The sequence below is a fragment of the Canis lupus genome, chromosome 1 (genome assembly GCF_003254725.2).
Source record: "Canis lupus dingo isolate Sandy chromosome 1, ASM325472v2, whole genome shotgun sequence".
In the NCBI taxonomy this organism is placed as follows: domain Eukaryota; kingdom Metazoa; phylum Chordata; class Mammalia; order Carnivora; family Canidae; genus Canis; species Canis lupus.
The window spans coordinates 95,654,431-95,674,345 of NC_064243.1; the positions used below are offsets into that span (position 1 = coordinate 95,654,431).

At 49.7% G+C, this 19,915-nt stretch overlaps 1 protein-coding gene across 2 annotated transcripts; it reads left to right on the forward strand.

The window, feature by feature from the left end:
- Window positions 1–118: 118 nt before the first annotated feature.
- Window positions 119–15,000, forward strand: NFIL3 (nuclear factor, interleukin 3 regulated). 2 transcript variants are annotated; one of them, XM_025423566.3, is made up of 2 exons: window positions 119–221; window positions 13,159–15,000. In XM_025423566.3, exon 2 carries the CDS (start codon window positions 13,312–13,314, stop codon window positions 14,698–14,700), a length of 1,389 nt encoding a protein of 462 aa, XP_025279351.1. In that variant the 5' UTR covers window positions 119–221; window positions 13,159–13,311; the 3' UTR covers window positions 14,701–15,000. The 2 variants fall into 2 exon arrangements, with proteins under 2 accessions (XP_025279351.1, XP_025279350.1); XM_025423565.2 differs by lacking the exon at window positions 119–221 and adding an exon at window positions 882–994.
- Window positions 15,001–19,915: the final 4,915 nt, after the last annotated feature.

Below are 19,915 nucleotides of genomic sequence, written 5' to 3' on the forward strand. Positions count from 1 at the left end.
CGCGTTCTCTGCCCGCCGCGGGCCGCCGCGCTCCCCGGGGAGACGCGCGAGGGCCTGGTCACCGCCGCCCACGCAGCCCCGCGGGGCTCGGCCGCAGCCGCTCCCCCCCCCCCCCCGCGGGCGGCTCGCCAGCGCCCCCCTCGCGCCTGCCCGCGCCCGCCCCGAGGAGGAGGGGCCCCCGCCGGGGTCCGCGCCACGCCCGGGTCCTCGGTGGGCAACAGGTAGCCGCGCCGCTGCGTGCTCGGGGACACACAAAGCGCCTCCGGGAGTGCGCGCGGCGGCCGCGGGGGGGGCGGCGCTGGGAGAGCCGGCCGGGGGCTCGGGCCCCTCCGCCGCCCCCCGCCCGCCCGCGGGCCCGGCCGCTGCGCACCCCCGGAGCCGGGCGCGGGGCGCGGGGCGCGGGGCGCGGGGCGCGGGGCGCGGGGCGCGGGGCGGCGGCCGCGGAGGGAGGCGGGCGGGCTGGCGGGCGGGCGGCGGCGCGGCGCGGAGGGGGGGCGGAGCGGGCGTGGGGAGGGGCGGGGAGGGGCGGGGAGGGGAGGGGAGCGGAGGGGAGCGGAGGGGGCGGGGAGGGGAGCGCAGGGGGCGGAGGAGGGGCGGGCCGGGGGCGGGGCCGCGGAGAGCCCGCCCCCGCCGGCCGCGGCCATTGGCGGCGGGCCGGGGGCGGGTGCGGGCGCGGCGATTGGGGCCCGGGCCGCCCGTCACGGCGAGGCTGGCGGGCGGCGACGTAGCGCGGCGCTCGGAACTGACCTACTAACACACATCTCCCGGCGCGGCCACGGCGCCCGCGGACCCGGCGCGCCGCCCGCCGCCCGCCGCCCGCCGCCCGCCGCCCGCCGCCCGCCGCCCGCGCCGCGCCCTCGCCGCCGCCCTCGCCGCCGCCGCCGCCCCGGAGGCCCAGCCCGAGCCCCGCGCGCTCGGGGCCCCGGTGCCCGGCCGCCCGCGCGCCCTCCCGCCCTCCCGCCGCCCGGCTCGCCGTCCCGAGAGCAGGAACACGGTAAGCGCTCCGCCCACCGCCGGCCCGGCCCGGCCCGGCCCGGCTCCCCGCGCCCCGCGCCCCGCTCCCCGCCCGCTGCCGGGGGCGCGCGGCCGGCGGGGCGCGGGGCGCGGGGCGCGGGGCGCGGGGCGCGGGGCGGGCTGCGCGCGGGGCGGGCGGCGGCGGCGAGTGTGCGCGGGGCATTCATTACATAAACTTTTGCTGCCTTGTCAGGAGGGGACTCGCCACCTTAAGGTGGCTGCTTTGATTGCAGCGCCCTGGCGCCGGCACGTAGTCCGGGCTGGCTCGCGCTCCCCCGCCGCCCGCCCTCCCCCCGCCGCTGTTGCATAATGTCTCCTGATTTCAGGAAAATTGATGTTTTGGTGGAGGAGCGCGCCGGGGGAGGCCGAGCCACCTCGAGCGGGAAGGGCAGCGCTGCCTCCTTCCTCGTCCGCTCCGCGGGGCTGGCGGCGGGGGCGGAGGCTCGCGGGAGCGGAGGGGGCCGAGTCCGTGGGCCAGTCTGGGTCTCCGCGTCGGGAGCGCGAGCCGTGACGGCACTCGGGGAATGCGCGCGCGGCGTGTTGGTGTCGGGGGCTGCGTCTGTGCACGGGCGTCTTCCACCGCGCTTGTCGTCAGCGCGCGTTGCCAGCGCCCGGGAAGGTTGTGGGGATTTGTCCTTGCGCCGATTGCATAATCCGTCCACCGCGAAGGGGTGGCGAGGGTTCCGGGCAGATGTGGGGATGTGCGCGGACGTGTGCCACGGCTTGGAAATGTTCGCGCAGCGTCGGCGATCGCATCGTCATCTGCATCTCTGCTAGGTCCCCAATAAAATAAAATAAAATAAAATACATTTTTAAAAAAATGCATCTTTTTCTAAAACGCTCCTACGGAACGTGAACGATTCCTGGGCTTGGATTCTGATCCTGGGGACTCCCGGGGCTCGCCCCTGAGGTGTCCCGAGCTCTTGTTTTTAAACCTGGGGAGAACCATTGTGGTTGACCTCCCTATCTATACCTTCTCGATTTCCAAGCGCTCCATTCCCCCAGCCCCTTCCCTCACCTTATTGTCACTGCTTTTTCAGACACGACAAGACAGATCACATAATAGTTTCCTGGAAATGTTGCATTATGTAACTGCCGAATGTGCTGGCAGTCAGCATAGGAAGCGGGAGCTAATTACGTGATTTTATAATCTTGCTACAAAGAAAGTAGGACAATCTCAGCCTTTAAAATGTCACTGTAACAGTTTCTTTTTCTTTCTTTCTTCCTTTTTTTTTTTTTTTTAAAGGGATATTTTAAACAGGAAAGTAGACAACTGGGTAAAGCATTGAGTTAGCTCACGCTGCCGAATGTGTGTCTTCTTGCCCTAAATGAAATGTGCGTTCTTCTAAATTTAGCCCTATCACATTTTAACAATTGTGGCCTCGCAGCGCTATTTCTGGTGTTTTCTCCAGGGCTCTGTGCAAATACAAGTTCAAGGCCATTTGCTGTAGTTTTAACTCCACGCCTTCGGAGACCTTTGATAAGATTGTATTTTTAGGAAGGCATTTCGCAGAGCCCGGTGATTTGCTGGATGCTGACTCCCATTTATCTCTATAAAGGACACTTTAGGAAAAGTGCTGTGTTCCCTGAGAACAGCAGGGGATGGCCAAGTGTCATCTTCTGGTCTCGGCTTTTGTAAATAACAACAGGGAATGAGGTCACAAGTATTTATTTCACATCGTGGGTATTTTTCCTCCCCCCATCCAGACCAGATATGATTTATGGGAAACAGATATAGGTTAGTGGATTGCGTTTTTGTCTAGATACCCTAGTTTTTCTATCCCTGTGAGGATGTATGAATATTTAATGTGCCGAGTTTTTAAATTCCTTCCGGCACTCTTAGGTAATGTAATTATGTGTGAATATATGTATATGACGGTGTGTATATGTCAGATTTTTTTTTTCCTGATGTAACATTTAAATAAAGAGGAGGGCTTGGGGTTTTTTTTGGGGGGGGTGGGGGAGGGAGGTCATTTTATAGACATTCATCCCTGGAGCAAATTATATTCCCCCAAATAATTGCAGTTGCTTTCCAACAAGCTAATATTGCTCCCTCCACCCCCCACCCCCCTACCCCCGTGTCAGACCTCGTCCTACTTTGGAGATTGGGCAGGGAGCCCCGGGCCTGCTGGGGAACACGTAGCGCCACCTTCCGATCGCGATCTCCAGGGGCGCGCCCCTCCCGCCCGCGGGCCCCCGGGGGGCGGCGGCAGGGGCCCGGGGGGGCGGCGCAGGGGGGGCCTCGGGTCGGGGCCCCGGGAGCGCCCCGGGCTGCGCTCGGGCCGGAGCCGCTCGGCGGCCTGCGCGCGTCCTCGCCCCCTCCCCACATTCCTTTGTTCTGGCGAGGGGGTCCTGGCAGCGCCGAGGCCCCGCTGCGCCGCCCACCCGGCGGGGGCGGGTCCCGGCGAGGCGCCGCGCGGGGGGCGCAGAGGGACTGGGCCGGGCGGAGCGGCTGCGCGCGGGGTTCGCGGGGCCGGGGAGGAGCGCGGGGCGCCCGGGGCGAGGCGCGCGGGGGGCAGCGGGGCTGGGGCAGCTCCAGCGGCCTGCCTCCCGCCGTGGGCCCGGTGAGCTGCGGCGCGCCGCGGACACCTTTGTTCCTGGAGGCTCCGTTCTGTTTCGGAGCCAGGCGCTTCTGGGTTCGTGAAGCGAGAAGGACCGAGAAAGCCTCCAAATGTCAACAGACCGCAGACGTTGGGGGTGGGGGCGCTCCGGCATTGGGCATTGATGGTGATGGTGATGGAGAGGAGCGCCCCGGCTGGGCTCCAGCTCCACGGTGTGCTGGTCCACTGGATGTATTTTTTTGTTGTTTGTTTTTTGGTTTTTCTTTTGGATTTTCTTTTTCTTTTTTTCTTTTTTTTTTCTTTTTTTTTATTTTGGACCTTTACTTCATGCGGTCAAAGGCTAGGGTAGGAAGAACTTGAATCCCCCGAGTTCAAAATAAAACAAAAATCAAAACGCCCACGGAGACGCCGCTGTCCTACTGTAAGGCTACAGCACTTTCATCCTGGCATAAAGACTTCTGAGAGTGTGCTCAGCAACTGGTTCGCAGCATTCAGGGCGACATCACAGGTGTTCTCCGGCAGTCGGCTTTGTTGAAGAGCTGGTTTCTGTGGGGTCACATCCCACCTCCGTGCCCCTAAATCGGTTTCTCTCTTCAGCTCCAGGCCACTGTCAGTAGTTAGGGACCAGCTTTGGCCCAATGCCAGGAGTGCAGGCTCAGAAGGGCTGGGTCCTTTCCCAGGAGCTGTTGTGATCCCCACTGGTGTCCAGGGTAAACTGAGAGAATTTGACCCGTCTGGCTGGGTAGTTGTGAGGAGCTCAGTAAACCGTTTGCATGTCATTCACCAGGAGCCAGATTTTTTTTTTTTTTTAATGTATTCACCTTCATTTTTCTCTGCCTACATGTCTGTCCAGTAATAGTAAGGACTGAAGTTTGAGTTAAGCCTATAATGAAAGATCCTTCTCAGGATACATTTTTGTTCTGATAATGATTCCTTCCTCCCACCCCCAAAACTGTGTGCCATGGCGTTCAGTGGTGATTTAAGTTTGAAGTGAATTCTTGACGGTATTGCAGAACCTCCCAAATCACTGAGTTAATGTTTTGGGGAAGTGTTAGAAGGAACACAGAGAGGTGAGACGGTGGTGGCTAGAATGATGTAACAAGTGCCACACAGCCTGGCTTTTTCCAGTTCCTTTGACCTCTCTGTGCCAGTTTTCCTTGGCCTGATCCATCCACATTGATACATCCATGGCCCGAGACCTGCCAAGGCTCCTTAGACCCCACAGATGAGCCACGGAGAGAGGAGCCTGTACGGGCTGCCTGGTTGAAAAGTAAGGCTATGTCCGTGAATCTGCTGATGGTCAGTTCTTTTGATTACACGAGGCTTCAGCTGGGTGACCCTTCCACCTTCGGCACAGGGCCGTACTTCTCTAAGAATCGTGAGAGGCTCAAAAGCCCTGGAACTCATCATCCTCCTTGCCTTGATGCTGCTCATTCTTCAGAAATGAAATTAAGAGCTAGTGCTTCTTAGCCCCTTCCTTACCCTGCTTGTGCCTGGCACTGTGTTCTATCACCGTCCTTATTTTATAGGTGAGGGAGTGCAGGTATGGAGAGATGGATTAGCAGCCCAGACCACCAGCCTGAAAAGGAGAAGTGGGGGGTGAACACTGTGCTAGTAACACCCACCCCACCCCCATCCGTCTCCTTCCCCAGAGAGTGAGTGCTAGCTCACTGTAGTCTTTGAAACAATTTCCTTTTCTGTGTTAAAGGCTTATCTTTGCGAAGTGCAATTATAACATCAGTGTGATGCAACCACCTGAAAATTAAAAACCCTTTGTTAGAGCGCTTTCCCGTGTTGAGCAACTGCCTGACTCACCCGTAGAGTGGATATTTCTAGTTGACCTTGCCTTGGTCCGGAGTCAGCTCCACGACGTGAATGTGATTGCGGCATGGAATGGAAAAGGTGCCAGTCATCTTGCCTCGGCTTTATTTTTACCCGAGCTAAAATCACACATACTTCATTTTTCCATTGTAATCCAGATGGCACTGATGCTGTGAGGAGTTGTTTATTTTTAATTTGTATTGAGGGAATGAGAGCACACTTGGGATTCGATTCAAAATATGACAGAAACAATGCAATTGAAGCTCCTTTAATATGCATTTCTGGGTTTTGTGAGGTGTGCCAGTGTTTCACAGCATTAACACATTGTTTGATATCCTGTTATTTTCCTAAATTGTATTTGAGTTGATTTTTATCCAGATCGGACTCATTGAGAATGTCGAAAGACATTGACCTTTGATCACAGACATTACATAACAGTTTTTTGGTTTCAAAATGAATTTGTATTACTGCTACCCCCAATTACGTCTCAAATTTCTTTGCAAATAACTTTCCTGTAGTTAAAAAAAAAAAAACTTAAAAAAAACACCATTTCTCATACGGTTTTAATTAGAGAACTTAAGCTTGTTTTTATGATAAGAAAGTTTAGTGGGGATTTTCTAAATGCCATTGGTAATAATCTGGGCTTGAGGGCTCATTTTCGTTGGAATCAGAATGATCTTTGTATTATAAGCCTTTTAGTTATCAGAACATGGTGTCTTTTTATCAATTAACTCTCCAAGGATCTTAAGGGGACAATTCAATAGCCTTCAAGTAGAGATGAAAACAAAACAGAAAAAAAAAAACCAAAACCCAAAACCCATCCTATTCATAAGGCCCATAGTAGAGTAAATGACATTTGTAATCAGCTGCTCGCTGAGCAAGAAAGTGAAATTAAAAATTAGAAATACAAAAAGTCAAGCTGAGGAGGACTGGAGAGGTTCTTCAGTGTACTTGCAAATATTCAAGAACTTTCTGTGCCCTGCCCTCCCCGTCCCCTTCACCCCCAGCCCTGCACCTACACTGTTCCTGCCACCATTCCTCAGGGTGCGCTCTGCTGGTGCAAACCCTTGGCAGAATTTCCTGTAACAGAGTTACTTGGTGACTTGTTGGTGTCTCTTAGGATTTCAGATTAGTTGTCACTCTGATCCACTGTCTTCCGAGGTTTCAAGGAAAACAGCGGTCCCCATTTTGTAGTGACTGCAGCTTTTTAAAAATGCTGGCATTTTAAAAATACTGGCAGTCCTGGTGGCTCAGTGGTTTAGCACCGCTCTCAGCCCAGGGCGTGATCCTGGAGTCCTGGGATTGAGTCCCACGTTGGACTCCCTGCATGGAGCCTGCTTCTCCCTCTGCCAGTGTCTCTGCCTCTCTCTCTCTCTCTCTCTGTCTCTGTCTCTCATGAATGAATAAATAAATGAAAATCTTTAAAAAAAAATGCTTTACTGTTATTCCACACCCACCCCATCCCTGTCCCCCTTCAGCGAGGGTGTGTTTTGTCTTTGATTCTGCAGTCATGCAGTCTTTGTGTGAGTTAGCATCTATGCGCTTCCCGCATGGTCTTCGGAGTATTTCCATTGTGTGCTGTAGGTTGCAGACACTGGCCTCTTGTATAAAAGAGTGTCAAGCTGTACTGCTCTGTACTTCAATTCCTTAAGTTATGTCAGTGCCATCATAAAATGCAGCGTTATCCTATTTGTTAAGGTTCAGTCTTATTTTTAAGTGGCCCTTCGTGGAGGATGAGAGAGCAAGAAACTCGAAATATTTTCACATAGCATAAACTCTCATCGGGTTTTAACACATTTATTTACAAACGTGCCCAAATAGGAAAAGTAGGTTAATTCATTTCTATGATAGGACAGATTTTGGCAAAGCGTGAGCGTCACTTTGTGTTCGTATCTAGATCGCATACACATTTCTCTCTAGCACTAGGGTTCATATTATTGAACGGGAGGCACTTCAATGCCAATTAGAGAGGCCTAACAATGTTAAAATTTAACATTAATTTAAAAAGCCATTGGAATGCCTGGCTGGCTCAGCCCATAGAGCATGCGACTCTTGATCTTGGGGTCATGAGTTCAAGCCCCACGTTGGGTGTAGAGATGACTTTAAAAAATAAAAGCCTTTTATTTTTCAGCCTGATTAGAAATCTCCCTTGCAACTTCAATACTCCAAGTTTTTTTCACTCCCCACTCCCCCCTAGACTGCACATGTGTATCCTTTCCCTGTTTTATCTCTGCTTTTAAGTATTGTATTTTATTCCTATCCATGAAAAGAAGTAAAAGCATTCTGTTGAAACAGTTATGTCATCGACTGTTAATCTACCACAAGAAGCGTAGGTTAACATTTTGCTAGTTTTAATAGCTTAAGGAGCTGTGAATTGATGAACTTTATTTATTAACTTTTCACCGAAGTCACACGTTATCTCGAAAACAAGTAGCTGTCTGCTTCGTGGAGAGATAGCTTACAATTTCACGTAAAAAAATTTTTTTTTCTTTAATGGTATCTATACTATGCCTCTGAGGGAATAAATGGCACATCCAGCAAGTGGAGGACAATGAGATAGTTCTATTTATAAAAAGGCGCTTCTAAAAATAGCGTATATCAGATAGTATTTCATTTTGTATAGACAGAATTTTTAAATCAAAATATGTGATACATCTATTTGCAGTAAGACTTCCCCTTTCAAGAGAGCATTAATAACAAACTTTTCTCGTAGTAGAATAATGTGTAAACTATGGGAAGGATTTTAGAGGCTTGAAACAAAAGCCTTCTCGTTTCATAAAAGTTTGAATTGCCATCCATGGTTCTTGCGAAAGAGGCTCTGGGGCAGGTGAAGGGCCGTCTGTGTAAGCGTCAGCAATGACGTCGCTCCTCGAGGGAAAATTTGGTGGACACTTCATGTTGTGAACTTTTACTCTTTTGGAGAATTTTTTTGAACCAAATTTTGATCTTAATTAAAGACGGTGCTTAGGTCATCTGATGGCAACAGACATTACATACAGCTCGGAGTTTGCAAAACACAACTCCCGCCTGTGGAAATAGCATGGTAGGCTAGGAAGCAGCGTTCATTAGAGACGGCAGGCCCGCAGGACGGATGGGAGGCCACCGGCTGGAAGGCCCTGCCTCCTGCTCTTCGGTTTCTCTTTTTATTCGTGTCCTCGTGAAGCAAGCCCTATTATCTAATGGGTGTGCTGATGAGGCTGGACGCGCCGAACCGGCCATCGTCACAGAACTGGCAGTTAAGTAACAGTTACTCGAAAAAGGAAATCGAAGGGGTGCCTGCAGCACAGTGCTGGTGGTGACCCGCCTGCATGACACAGAGGTAACATGGGCATCAATCCCAAGGGAGAACACTGGAGTTTGAAATAAAGTCACTAGTTGAGCATAAACGTCGATGCATTAGACGGCTCATAAACCACCTTAGCACTCCCTGTAAGTTCCTGTTGAGAGGCAGATAGATTCTAAGGCCCACCTCTGCCCTCCAGTGCTGTGTGATCTTGGGAAAGTCACTCAGTCTCTCTGTGTCTCAACTACCCTCCTCCCCTCCATGTTGAAAATGGGCACATTTTGGTTTTGTACAAGAAAATCAGAGGTGACAATGCCCCTGGCTACAGTTTTTCTTTTCTCCTATTTTAGCATATACAATTGCCAGGAGATTAAAATTTTAGCAGAGATGAACCTTCGGAAAGTTTTCTCAGCTCATTAGATACTCTCAGGAGTATCGACCAAACAACTCCAGAGAGGCTGGAGAGAAGCTCCAGGTGGCACCTTTGTCGTCTTAAGGAAGTTCTGGCAGCATCTACTCGTGTCCCAAAGTACGTTAGTAAGCTGGTGCGTATTACTCAGAAATGTGGGTGATCCAGAAACGGAACTGGACGCGCACCAGAACAACCCCGTGCAGGTGTCAGACTGGGTCCTGGTAGGGGAATGGGACTAGGATGTGGGTTGAGGTCTGAGCTCTGCTGCTTGACCAGCTGTGCGGCACTGGGCCGGGCACTGAACTTCTCTGAGCCTTTTCTGTTTTGAAAACCAGTACGGTGAGGGGAACAAGCCCATGAGAGGCTGGGCTCCCGGTGTCTCCTGTGTAGTAAGCGTTCAGTTAATGGCACCTGTTAGGATTGCTTGTGTTGTTGTCACCACCCCCACAAACAAGCAGTGGGGCTGGGGAGGATGTGCCGTGTGCACGAGGTCCCCATGTAGAGGGCGCCCCCCGTTGTGCGTGCCTCCCTTGGCCCTGGTTCTTCACTCTGCCTCCTGCAGAAGACTAGGAGCTCCTTGACTCTTGGGTTTGGTTTCCCCCCCGCCCCCACATCTGGCTCTGTGCCTGGTCCACAGTAGGCGCTCCGTATGTGTTGAACAAATCAATTCATGAATGAGAGCAGCTCTCTGTTAACAAGCATTTCAAATGTCTTGCTTAGAATTTGCATGATAATATTCAGCTTAAAAAATACTATCAGAAAGTGTTTCATTTACAAAACTCTCTTAGCTGAGGCAAAGGAGGGACTGTCAATCCAATATTGGACACCTCTCTGTTCAGTTTGTTGCTCAGACACAAGAGACAATACTTTGCACCCTGAAAACAACTGCAGACTAGTTGGTCATAGGAAACAAACCTGTAGAAAGATACGGTGTAGAAAATCGGCACCTCTCTCTGCATGATCTCAAGCGCATGATAAACTTTTTTCCAACGCTGCAAGATTATTTGATAAAAAATATTACAGAAGATCCTCTGAGATAGTAGGTGTAGTGATTTGCCGATGAGTCAGAGAGACAATTAATATTTGCAGATGAAGGAAGAGTCCCAGATTCTAATACATGTAGTAAAATTCACACAGCAAAATGATTAAAAGGAACAAACAATTCTCGTAGGTTTTGGACGTACTGACGAAGTTCTAGAGATGACAGAGTGGACACAGAGTGCTTAGACGGCAAGAAGAGAGGGGTCAAAGAGGTGCTAAGCCAAGGGGGATACTTTTAGTAAGTGGACATGGGGTGGTGTCCTTAATGCGGTGTGGTGAGGGTTGCCTGCCCCGCTCTCCCCGGCTCCTGGCACATGCAGCCTTTGGACAGGAGGCTGCAAAGGCCCAACCCCCTTGGTAGATTTGAAATGATGAAAATGGGTAAGAAATATGAAATGAGCAAAAGTTTAGGAAGAGTAACGAAGGCAGAATGGCGGGGCATTTCAAAAGCATTAACTGGGAAGACTCACTGGGGAAGCAGATGTAGAAGGAATGTGAATTTTTTTTAAAAAGAGGGTTTTTTTTTTTTAAGATTTTTTTATTTCTTTACTCATGAGAGACACAGAGAGAAAGGCAAAGACATAGGCAGAGGGGGAAGCAGGCTTCCTGCGGGGAGCCGAATGCGGGACGCAATCCCAGGACCCCGGAATCACACCCTGAGCTGAAGGCAGACGCTCAACCACGGAGCCACCCAGGTGTCCCAGGAAGGGATACATTTTAAAATGCAGGGGAGAGAGTGAGTCTCCAGTGGAAAATATATCCAGAATGATAGTGTTCAAGGAACTATATGATGTTTAAAAAAAGAACAGTAGTGCCCGAGGATCCAGTGGAGGTTTGAAGAATAGGTGCAAAAAAAGATCAAAAAAGATCAAAAGATCTCCAGAAAAGATCAGTGCAGTTGTCCCATCTGCTGCTGGAAGTTTGGCTTTGCCTCAGCACTCAGTTAACTTTAGTGGTGGGGACTTGACCGAGCTGGGGAACAGAAATCTTCAGTAATAGGGAAGAGCCTGATGAACATGTAGAGGAAGAATGGGTTTTCACGTCAGAAGACGGAACCTGAGTAGAACTATAGAAAGCAGTGTTGTTGCGCTAAGTCATCACTAGGAAGATCTTTTGACACCATCATCGCTGCCTGCCATGCAGACTCCTTGCCTCAGCGCTGTGTTATCAAAAATAAGCAGAGTCTTGGTTATTATTAATCGTGGGGTTCGCTACATTGCAACTGACTGTTTCCCTGTTGGCCCAGCTTGATGGACAAAAATGTGGCATTAAACCTTATTCTTTATGATCCTGAAATTATTACATCATTTCTTCTGTTCTTTCTGGAAAAGGCGCAAGAAGCTGGCAGGCTTTTCCAGATGATAAAATTAAACTTCATTTCATTAGTCATTACAAAACTATGCACAAGAAAGGGAGTGACGTAAAACAAAAACATTAAATCTTTTTAATGTGGCAGGAGAGAGTACCATATGCAAATAGCAGTGAAGGAACGGGGTCTCCTGTAGGAAAGTATTACCTACTGGGAAATCAGGCAGAGAAACCCTGTCTAGAAATACAGTTGGATCCCAAAACCACCACACAAAGATTGTCATTGGAATCTAATATGGGTTTATTACCTCCTGTCAAGCCAAATTCAGATTATAAATATCTCATCGGTGAAAAAGGAAGCTAGCTGTTGGTTCTATTTTAGAGGATTTTTTAAAAATATTTTGTTTGAGACTAATTAGTAAAATGGAAAGAAATTCTTTCCATAATTACATTCTCTCGGTTTAAAATAATTTTGTTTCAAGAATGCACTGTACCTAAAAAAAAAAAGAAATTTAAAAAAGTCCCTTTGAATAGTAACTGTTTATTTTATGTAATTATTATTATTAGTAGTAGTAGTAGTAACTATTTTAGTCCCAAACTGCTGTATAAATGAAATCTATTGAGGCAGACTTTTCAGGACAAAAAAAAAAAAAAAAAAAAAGAAAGAAAGAAAGAAGAAAGAAAGAAAGAAAGAAAGAAAGAAAGAAAGAAAGAAAGAAAGAAAGAAAAAAGAAAAGGAAAAAGAAAGAAAGAAAAGCATGTTAGGTGCTTCAATCTTAAGTAGATGTTGGAGAAATCAATTTGAAGGAACCAGAAAAAAGAATGATGCGTCAGAAGAGACAGCTTTATTGAGGGGAGTCTCATTCGTCCAGGTGTGCTGGGCCACCTGCCAGAATGTGGTTGGGGGTGTGATGGACAGGTTCGTGGCCATGCAAGGGTCAATCCAGACAACTACAACTCAAGTCATTGGTGTGGCTTTTATTTTCATTTTTGGTGAAAATAACAGATTTAGCACCAGTGATACTCTATTCCACGTACTTGAGAATTTGTGCTCGGGTGTGAGCGTTTACCTGGGGAAGTTCCTTGGAAGGGGTGAGCTTGTTTGCTTCGTAGTGATGTAAATTCGTCTAAGATTATTCAGAAGCACCGCAATATGCAAGTGCCATTTAAAAACTTAACCAACCAGGGACTCCTGGGTGGCTCAGTGGATGAGCCTTTGGCTCAGGGCGTGATCCCAGAGTCCTGGGATCGAGTCCATATGGGGCTCTCCGCAGGGAGCCTGCTTCTCCCTCTGCCTGTGTCTCTGCCTCTCTCTGTGTCTCTCATGAATAAATAAAATCTTTTAAAAAGAAATAAAAACTTAACCACCCAGAGGCAATCCATCATTTCCTTCCTGGGAGGTCCCGTCTCCTCATGCCCTCCTCCCCCATTTCTGCTCCTGGAACAGCCTTCCTCTTGTTTCTCCCTGGGCACCTGCGTTTTTGCTGCCACTGCCCTGGGCCATGCAGCACTCTGCTGAGGGTCTCGCTGGAGAGCTGTCCTCTCCGCCTGACAGCATAGGCATGTGGGCCCCATCTCCTTTTCCAGATGGCAGCCTCTTTGAAGGAAAGGCCTGCATCTTGTGCAGACCTGTGTGCCAGTGTGCTTCGCGTCACTCCTGGTGCATAGTTGGCAATAGGTATTTGGCCGGTGGATAACGTTCTTTTCCTGTATTGCAGGGAACCTAGGAGGACGACCCCTACTCCCTTCAGTGAGAGGAGCCGGAGAGCTTTGTTCCGGACCGCAGGACGGGAGGGCGCGTGTTGATGGCTTGCACGCTGCAGCTTGTAAAGCATTTGTGAATACTGGGGGAGTCATCCGTCCTGATTCTGATGCAGCTGAGGAAAATGCAGACCATCAAGAAGGAGCAGGCATCCCTGGATGCTGGCAGCGGTGTGGACAAGATGATGGTGCTCAACCCCACGCTCACCGAGGTCTCGGAAGACCTGACGGCGGGCGAAGAGCTGCTGTTGAACGAAGGCAGCGTGGGGAAAAGCAAGTCTTCCGCGTGTCGGAGGAAACGGGAGTTCATTCCCGACGAGAAGAAGGATGCCATGTATTGGGAAAAGAGGCGGAAAAATAACGAAGCTGCCAAGAGGTCCCGGGAGAAGCGTCGGCTGAATGACCTGGTTTTGGAGAACAAGCTGATCGCCTTGGGAGAAGAAAATGCTACTCTGAAAGCCGAGCTGCTGTCCCTAAAATTAAAGTTTGGTTTAATTAGCTCTACGGCCTACACCCAAGAGATTCAGAAACTCAGTCACTCCACGGCCGTGTACTTCCAAGACTACCAGGCGTCCAAAGCCAGCGCCAGCCCCTTCGTGGATGAGCATGAGCCCTCGATGGTGACAAGCGGCTGCATTTCGGTCATCAAGCACTCCCCGCAGGCCTCCCTGTCTGACGTCTCCGAAGTGTCCTCGCTGGAACATTCTCAGGACGGGGCAGCGCGGGGTGGCTGCGGGAGCCCCGAGGGCAAGTTCCAGGCCATCAAGCAGGAGCCGGTGGAACTGGAGAGCTACGCGAGGGAGCCTGGCGACGAGCGGGGCGCCTACCGGGCCTCCGTGTACCAGAACCTCATGGGGACCGCCTTCCCCGGCTACTCGCACTCTCCCCCTCTGCTGCAGGTGGCCCGCTCCTCCAGCAACTCCCCCCGGACCTCGGAGACGGACGACGGTGCCGTGGGCAAGTCCTCGGACGGCGAGGACGAGCAGCAGGTGCCCAAGGGCCCCATCCACTCGCCCGTGGAGCTTCAGCGCGTCCACGCCACCGTGGTTAAGGTTCCAGAAGCGAACTCCTCGGCCTTGCCGCACAAGCTTCGCATAAAAGCCAAAGCCATGCAGATCAAGGTGGAGGCCTTCGACCACGAGTTCGACGCCACGCAGAAACCGTCCTCGCCTGTCGACGGGGCGCCTAAGAGACATTTCGAACTCGAGAAGCACCCGGGCCCCGGGATGGTACATTCTTCCCTCACCCCTTTCTCAGTGCAGGTGACCAACATTCAAGATTGGTCTCTCAAATCAGAACACTGGCACCAAAAAGAACTTCATGGCAAAACCCAGAACAGCTTCAAAACGGGAGTTGTGGAAATGCAAGACAGTGGCTACAAAGTGTCTGACCCGGAGAATTTGTTTCTGAAGCAGGGCATAGCAAACTTATCCACAGAGGTGGTCTCACTGAAGAGACTCATAGCCACACACCAAATCTCTGCTTCGGACTCCGGGTGAATTAACTACTGAGAAGCTCTGGGCGTTGAGAGAGCTGTCATTTGCGATAGACGAGTTCGTTTTTTGTATTAGGCTGAATTTTCACTGGACCGTGATGTCATTCCACTGTAATGTCCACATGTCTGCTGGGTGTCTTTTTGTGCACAAATGATTATGGAAGTTAGATCGTGTTATCACTCTGCCTTGTGTATAGTCAGATAGTCCATGCAAAGGCTGTATATATTGAACATTATTTTTGTTGTTCTATTATAAAGCGTGTCGGTTACCAGTTTCAATAAAGGATTGGTGACAAACACAGAACTTCTGCTTCCTTGCACTTGATTTCATAGAAGAGAGAGAGAGAGAGGGGAAAAAAAAAAAAAACAATTTAAGTTCCCGAAGTGGACATTAAAATATTCCATATTTTACTCACTTGGGGGACTTTTCTTCCCTGAATTATGGCAAAACCGAAATGGAAGTTCAGCACATAATTTGTTTTTCTTCTGGTTTGGCCCTGGGCAATAATAAGTTTGGAAACTTTCCAGAAGAGGGAGGGCAAGGAAATAACAATGACTTCTCTTACATTTGAGACTAATTTACTAAATTACTTCCCATTATCTATTTTTCATTAGGCTTAAGTTTTCCGTGTTTTTTGTTGTTGTTGTTTTGAGTAGAAAAATCCAAGTTGTCTGGCATCAGCCCCTCATGGGTCTTTTTTTTTTTTTTTTTTTTTTTTTTTGAGTATGACACACTCATGTGGATAGTTGAGTCACTGACCCACTTTATTAATTAGAAGTTCTTTTAAGAGTGTCTAAAGACTAAGGATGAAGTCACTTTTATGTTATTCTAAATCTTAACAGTTCTCGACTGCAATAGTCTAGGGAATTAAGCTAGTGAAATTCCATTTTTACTTCGTTTCCAAAATTTCACAGAACACATCGGCTATCCCAGTCCAACACGTAGAGTCTGAGGATACATAATGACTTGTTTTATTTTTTCCAGTTTGCCAGTGATGACTATAAATAGTAGCTCCGTAGTAGAAACTATAACGTAGATGCCCGGGAGAAAACGTCATTCTGAGTCGATTGATGGTGAGACGGTTACTGATGATTTGAATAGGATCTGCAGTCGCCTGTCGAAGGCAGTGGGGTCAGCAGTTTGGGTCTTCTGGGTGCGGTGGGAGGGGTGGGCACAAGCTGGTCAAGGCCAGGCTTCTCCAGGGCTGTGGTCCTCATGGAAGCTGTCTCCAGGTCCAACTCTTCCCACATTGACCTCCTTGCTGTTCTGCGGGGAGTGCAGGGACTCGGGGCTCCCAGGGGGTGTACAGAGTGACTCAGCCCTCACCTGGTTTGCTGACCGTGTGTCATGGTGCCACCCCAGACATGCCATTTATGGGGCTGCAGTCTCTTTGGCAGACTAGTTTCTGAGTAAAAACTCACTCCTCTATATTTTTAAAAGTGGCTCTTGGAACTAAAGGTGCTAATAGTGCGTGTGCACGGTATCCACTCTGTCCTTTTGGCCACAGTGACTTGTTTTCTCTCTGAAATCTCCTGGCTCTTAGAGAAATGTGGTTCTTCTCAGCCCTTGGCCTTTTCTCTTCATATTTTATCAGTGACTGGGTGAGGCCTCTGAGGCAAACTCATCTCATTTCAAATGTTATACAAAGCGTGGGGTGGGTGGGTGGGGGACTCAAATATTGCAAGGAGGCCAGGATCCCAAAGCATTTGACAGCCTAGAATGGATGCAATGAACCCAACATGGGTATAGTAGGGATACCTTGTAAGGTCAGATTCCTGTGTTAAACAAAATAAAAAAATAAAAAATAAAAGCTGTGCAAGTTCACAATTGGGAGAAACATAATACAATAAGTACATATTGTAGGGGTGGGAGTGGGGGCTTTAGAGTCCTCCAGCTTACTCTGAGTCAGCTCCCAGGAGATGTCAGTTGTGTTCATACAGTGTCCAAACACGAGGACAACTGTCTTGTTGCACTGGGTAATTGTGAGCTCTTCAGTGCAGAGTAAACACTCCAAAGGAACCTAGATGTGACACCTCTCACAGCTGTGAAATAGGAGGTACTAAGAAACCTTGACACATTGTCCCCAAAAGAGGTGAACCATCTATATACAGTGTGGTATTGGGAGGGAGATTAAGAACAAGTAGATGGGGTTGCCTGGGTGGCTCCATGGTTGAGGGTCTGCCTTCATCCCGGATCATGATCCTGGGATCCTGGGATCGAGTCCCACATCGGGCTCCCTGCAGGGAGCCTGCTTCTCCCTCTGCCCATGTCTCTGCCTCTCTCTGAATAAATAATAAATAATATGAATAATTGAATAAATAAATAAAATCTTAAAAAAAAAAACAAGTAGATGATAGCAAGAAAGGTAAATCAAGGGCATCTGGTTCAGAACAGCATGCAACTCTTGGTCTCTGGATCGTGAGTTCCAGCCCTGTGATGGAGGTAGAGTGCATTTTTAAATAAACTTACAAGAGACTTATTTTAAAAAGAAAGATAAATCTGAGTTATTTTACGGAAGAAGTAGACCTCCGTCAGAACAGTGAGGAAACCTGAGGCCATGGCACCTTCCACGTTAATTGCTAATATGAGCTGTCAGGGTCAATACTTGGATTTAAACACAATTGGATGTCTTTTCCCTCCATCATTTTGCCTTACAATTTCAAGGATCTCGGAATGGTGTGTAGAATGTTACTCCTTAAAAATAAAAGAATGGCAGGAACAAGCAAGTCCACACTCACTAAGAACGAGAGCAATGTAGCGTAAAGACACCATGACACTTCCGTCATTGTGTGGGGGGAAATGCGACTGCCTCTCCCAACAGCGTTCCACAAAATCCTATAAAGTGCCCGTGTACCAAATAAATCTGTTACTGTACTCAAAAACGTTAGGAGTCAAGGCACAGAACACCAAATTCCTGAGAATTCCCAGAAAGACAGCTGTCCGGTAGGGCTTGATGGAGAGAAAGCTGCAAAAACCCAGAGGTCCCACCGCAGCCCTGGGGTCAGGAGCAGGAGGGGAGCCTGCTGGCAGGCCTGGGGTTCATGGGGACACGGCCGTAGGAGCAGCCCCCTTCCCCTCCACCCACCCAGGAGGAGGATCCACGGGCAGGGTGTGGCCTGGACAACGAGGCAGGTATATGTGTCCCCGACGTGGCCCAGCCAGCAGCACATCCCCTTCCCCTGCCGAGTGCGACACTATCTTATTACTTCCTATGCCCATTGTAGGAAGGAGAATACTGCAGAGGTGGCTGGGCGACCCCGTCTTCAGTTCCTGCCCCAGTGGGGCTAGGGGGGTTGAGCTGGAGCATCTCTGACCATGGGAGCAAAGCGGGGAATCTGAGATCTTAGAAGTGACTTCGTCTGTGGCTTAGGAAGGCTGCTGTGGAAGCATCTACTTTTCTGCCGTGTGATAGTTGAGTGGTAACTATTTTGCTCACCTTCCAGGGGCAAATATTCCCACATAAAAGCAGCTAATATCTGACTTGCTCTTCCACCTTCATGTTGGTGTTCCACACATGACCTCTTCTGAAGTCCAGTCACCTTGTGACACAGTTGGTATTCATTAAAAACTTATTTTAGGGGCACCTGGGTGGCTCAGTCAGGTAGGCATCTGCCTTCAGCTCAGGTCATGATCTCAGGGTCTTGGGATCAACTCCCACATTGGGCTCCCTGCTCAGTGAGGAGCCTGCTTCTCCCTCTTCCTCTGCCCCTCCCCCTGCCTGTGCTTCCTCTCCCTCCCTCTCTCTCTCTCTCTCTCTCAAATAAATGAAATCTTAAAAAACATTTTCGTTTAAAAATCATGTTAGATTTTTTTTTTAATCTGGTAGCTATTAAACCTCTTTTTGAAAACTAGAAATTATCCCTCAGAAATGAGAATCATTGGCAGCACCCTCTTGGTTTTTGTTTTTGTGTGATTTTCAGGGCAGGGGTCAGGGGTTGTTTAGGTTTGAATAGGGCCCTCCAGGCTATTCGCACCAGAAAAATGTAAAGAGGAAAAATCTTGCCAAGGTTGTGATGTTTGGGTACTCGATGGGCCTGGGAGGGCAGAGAAATAAGAGCAAATACACAGTCATGTACTGTTGTCTCATTAGACGAATGTGAATGGGCTTGTCTTACAGGCAGGTACGGTAAGATACGACTGGTTTATTTTTTATTTTATTTTTTAAAAGGATTTTATTTATTTATTCATGAGAGACAGAGAGAGAGGCAGAGACACAGGCAGAGGGAGAAGCAGGCTCCCTGAGGGAGAAGCACTGATCATTGAGCCCAATGGGGGACTCAATCCCAGGACCCCGGATCACGACCTGAGCCAAAGGCAGATGCTCAATCACTGAGCCAGCCAGGCATCCCTTGATCTGAATTTCTTGATCTACATAATTGGGAAGTGATGTGAAGCCCGATGCAGGACTCGATCCCAGGGCCCAGGGATCATGACGTGAGCCAGAGGCAGATGCTCAACCACTAGCCACCCAGCGGCCCCAAGATACTACTGGTTTAAAGGTGTTGGCAGTATTTTCCATGGATCTAGCTCCTACTGGCCCGCACAGACACGCGGAAAGGGTATGTGGAGAGCTAGTGGAGCTAAGTGGTGGAAGTCTGGGCAAGGGAGAGCGGATGACGTTAGCTGACGGAGAACACTGCTTAAGTAGTCAGGAGAGCACGCCCTGACCGCCTCTGCGTCGTCATGCTAGCAGCCACCAAGGAGTGATGGTGATGTTGACTTAATAAATTAAGCTCAGTAACCCACTGCCATGTGTGCCGTCTCCCATTTGCTGAATCTTAACCCCCTCGGGAAGGAAAAGGGTACTGTGGGGAAAGTGCTCAAATAAAGCCCAAGGTTCTGGGGAGTCCAGAGCCAGCCTCCTTTGGAAATGCACCTGGACGAAACCCTGAGGATGGGACAGGGGACAGCAAGGTGCTGTGGTCAGGGTGCCCAATAAGAGGGATGAGGAAGGACAAGCCCCAAAAGGGACCACCCCTGACAAAAGCATATAGTTCAATGCAACAAGGTTACAAACAAAACAAAAGAAAAATGTTTTCCCTAACAGCAATGCCCGATTTCCCAGGAGAGAGGGAGAGAACTTTCTCTATGAGAAAATAACTTCTGGTTTGCTGCTGGGGTCACAGGAGTGCCCTAAAAACAGTGATATTTCAGGTCCAGGACAGTGAGAAAAAGAGGCAGGTAGGTGCTTTGCAGAGAAAGTGCAAGGAGATGGGGG

Excerpts from the sequence above, each read along its gene's own strand:
- NFIL3 (XM_025423566.3), top strand. The coding sequence starts at position 13,312 with ATGCAGCTGAGGAAAATGCAGACCATCAAGAAGGAGCAGGCATCCCTG.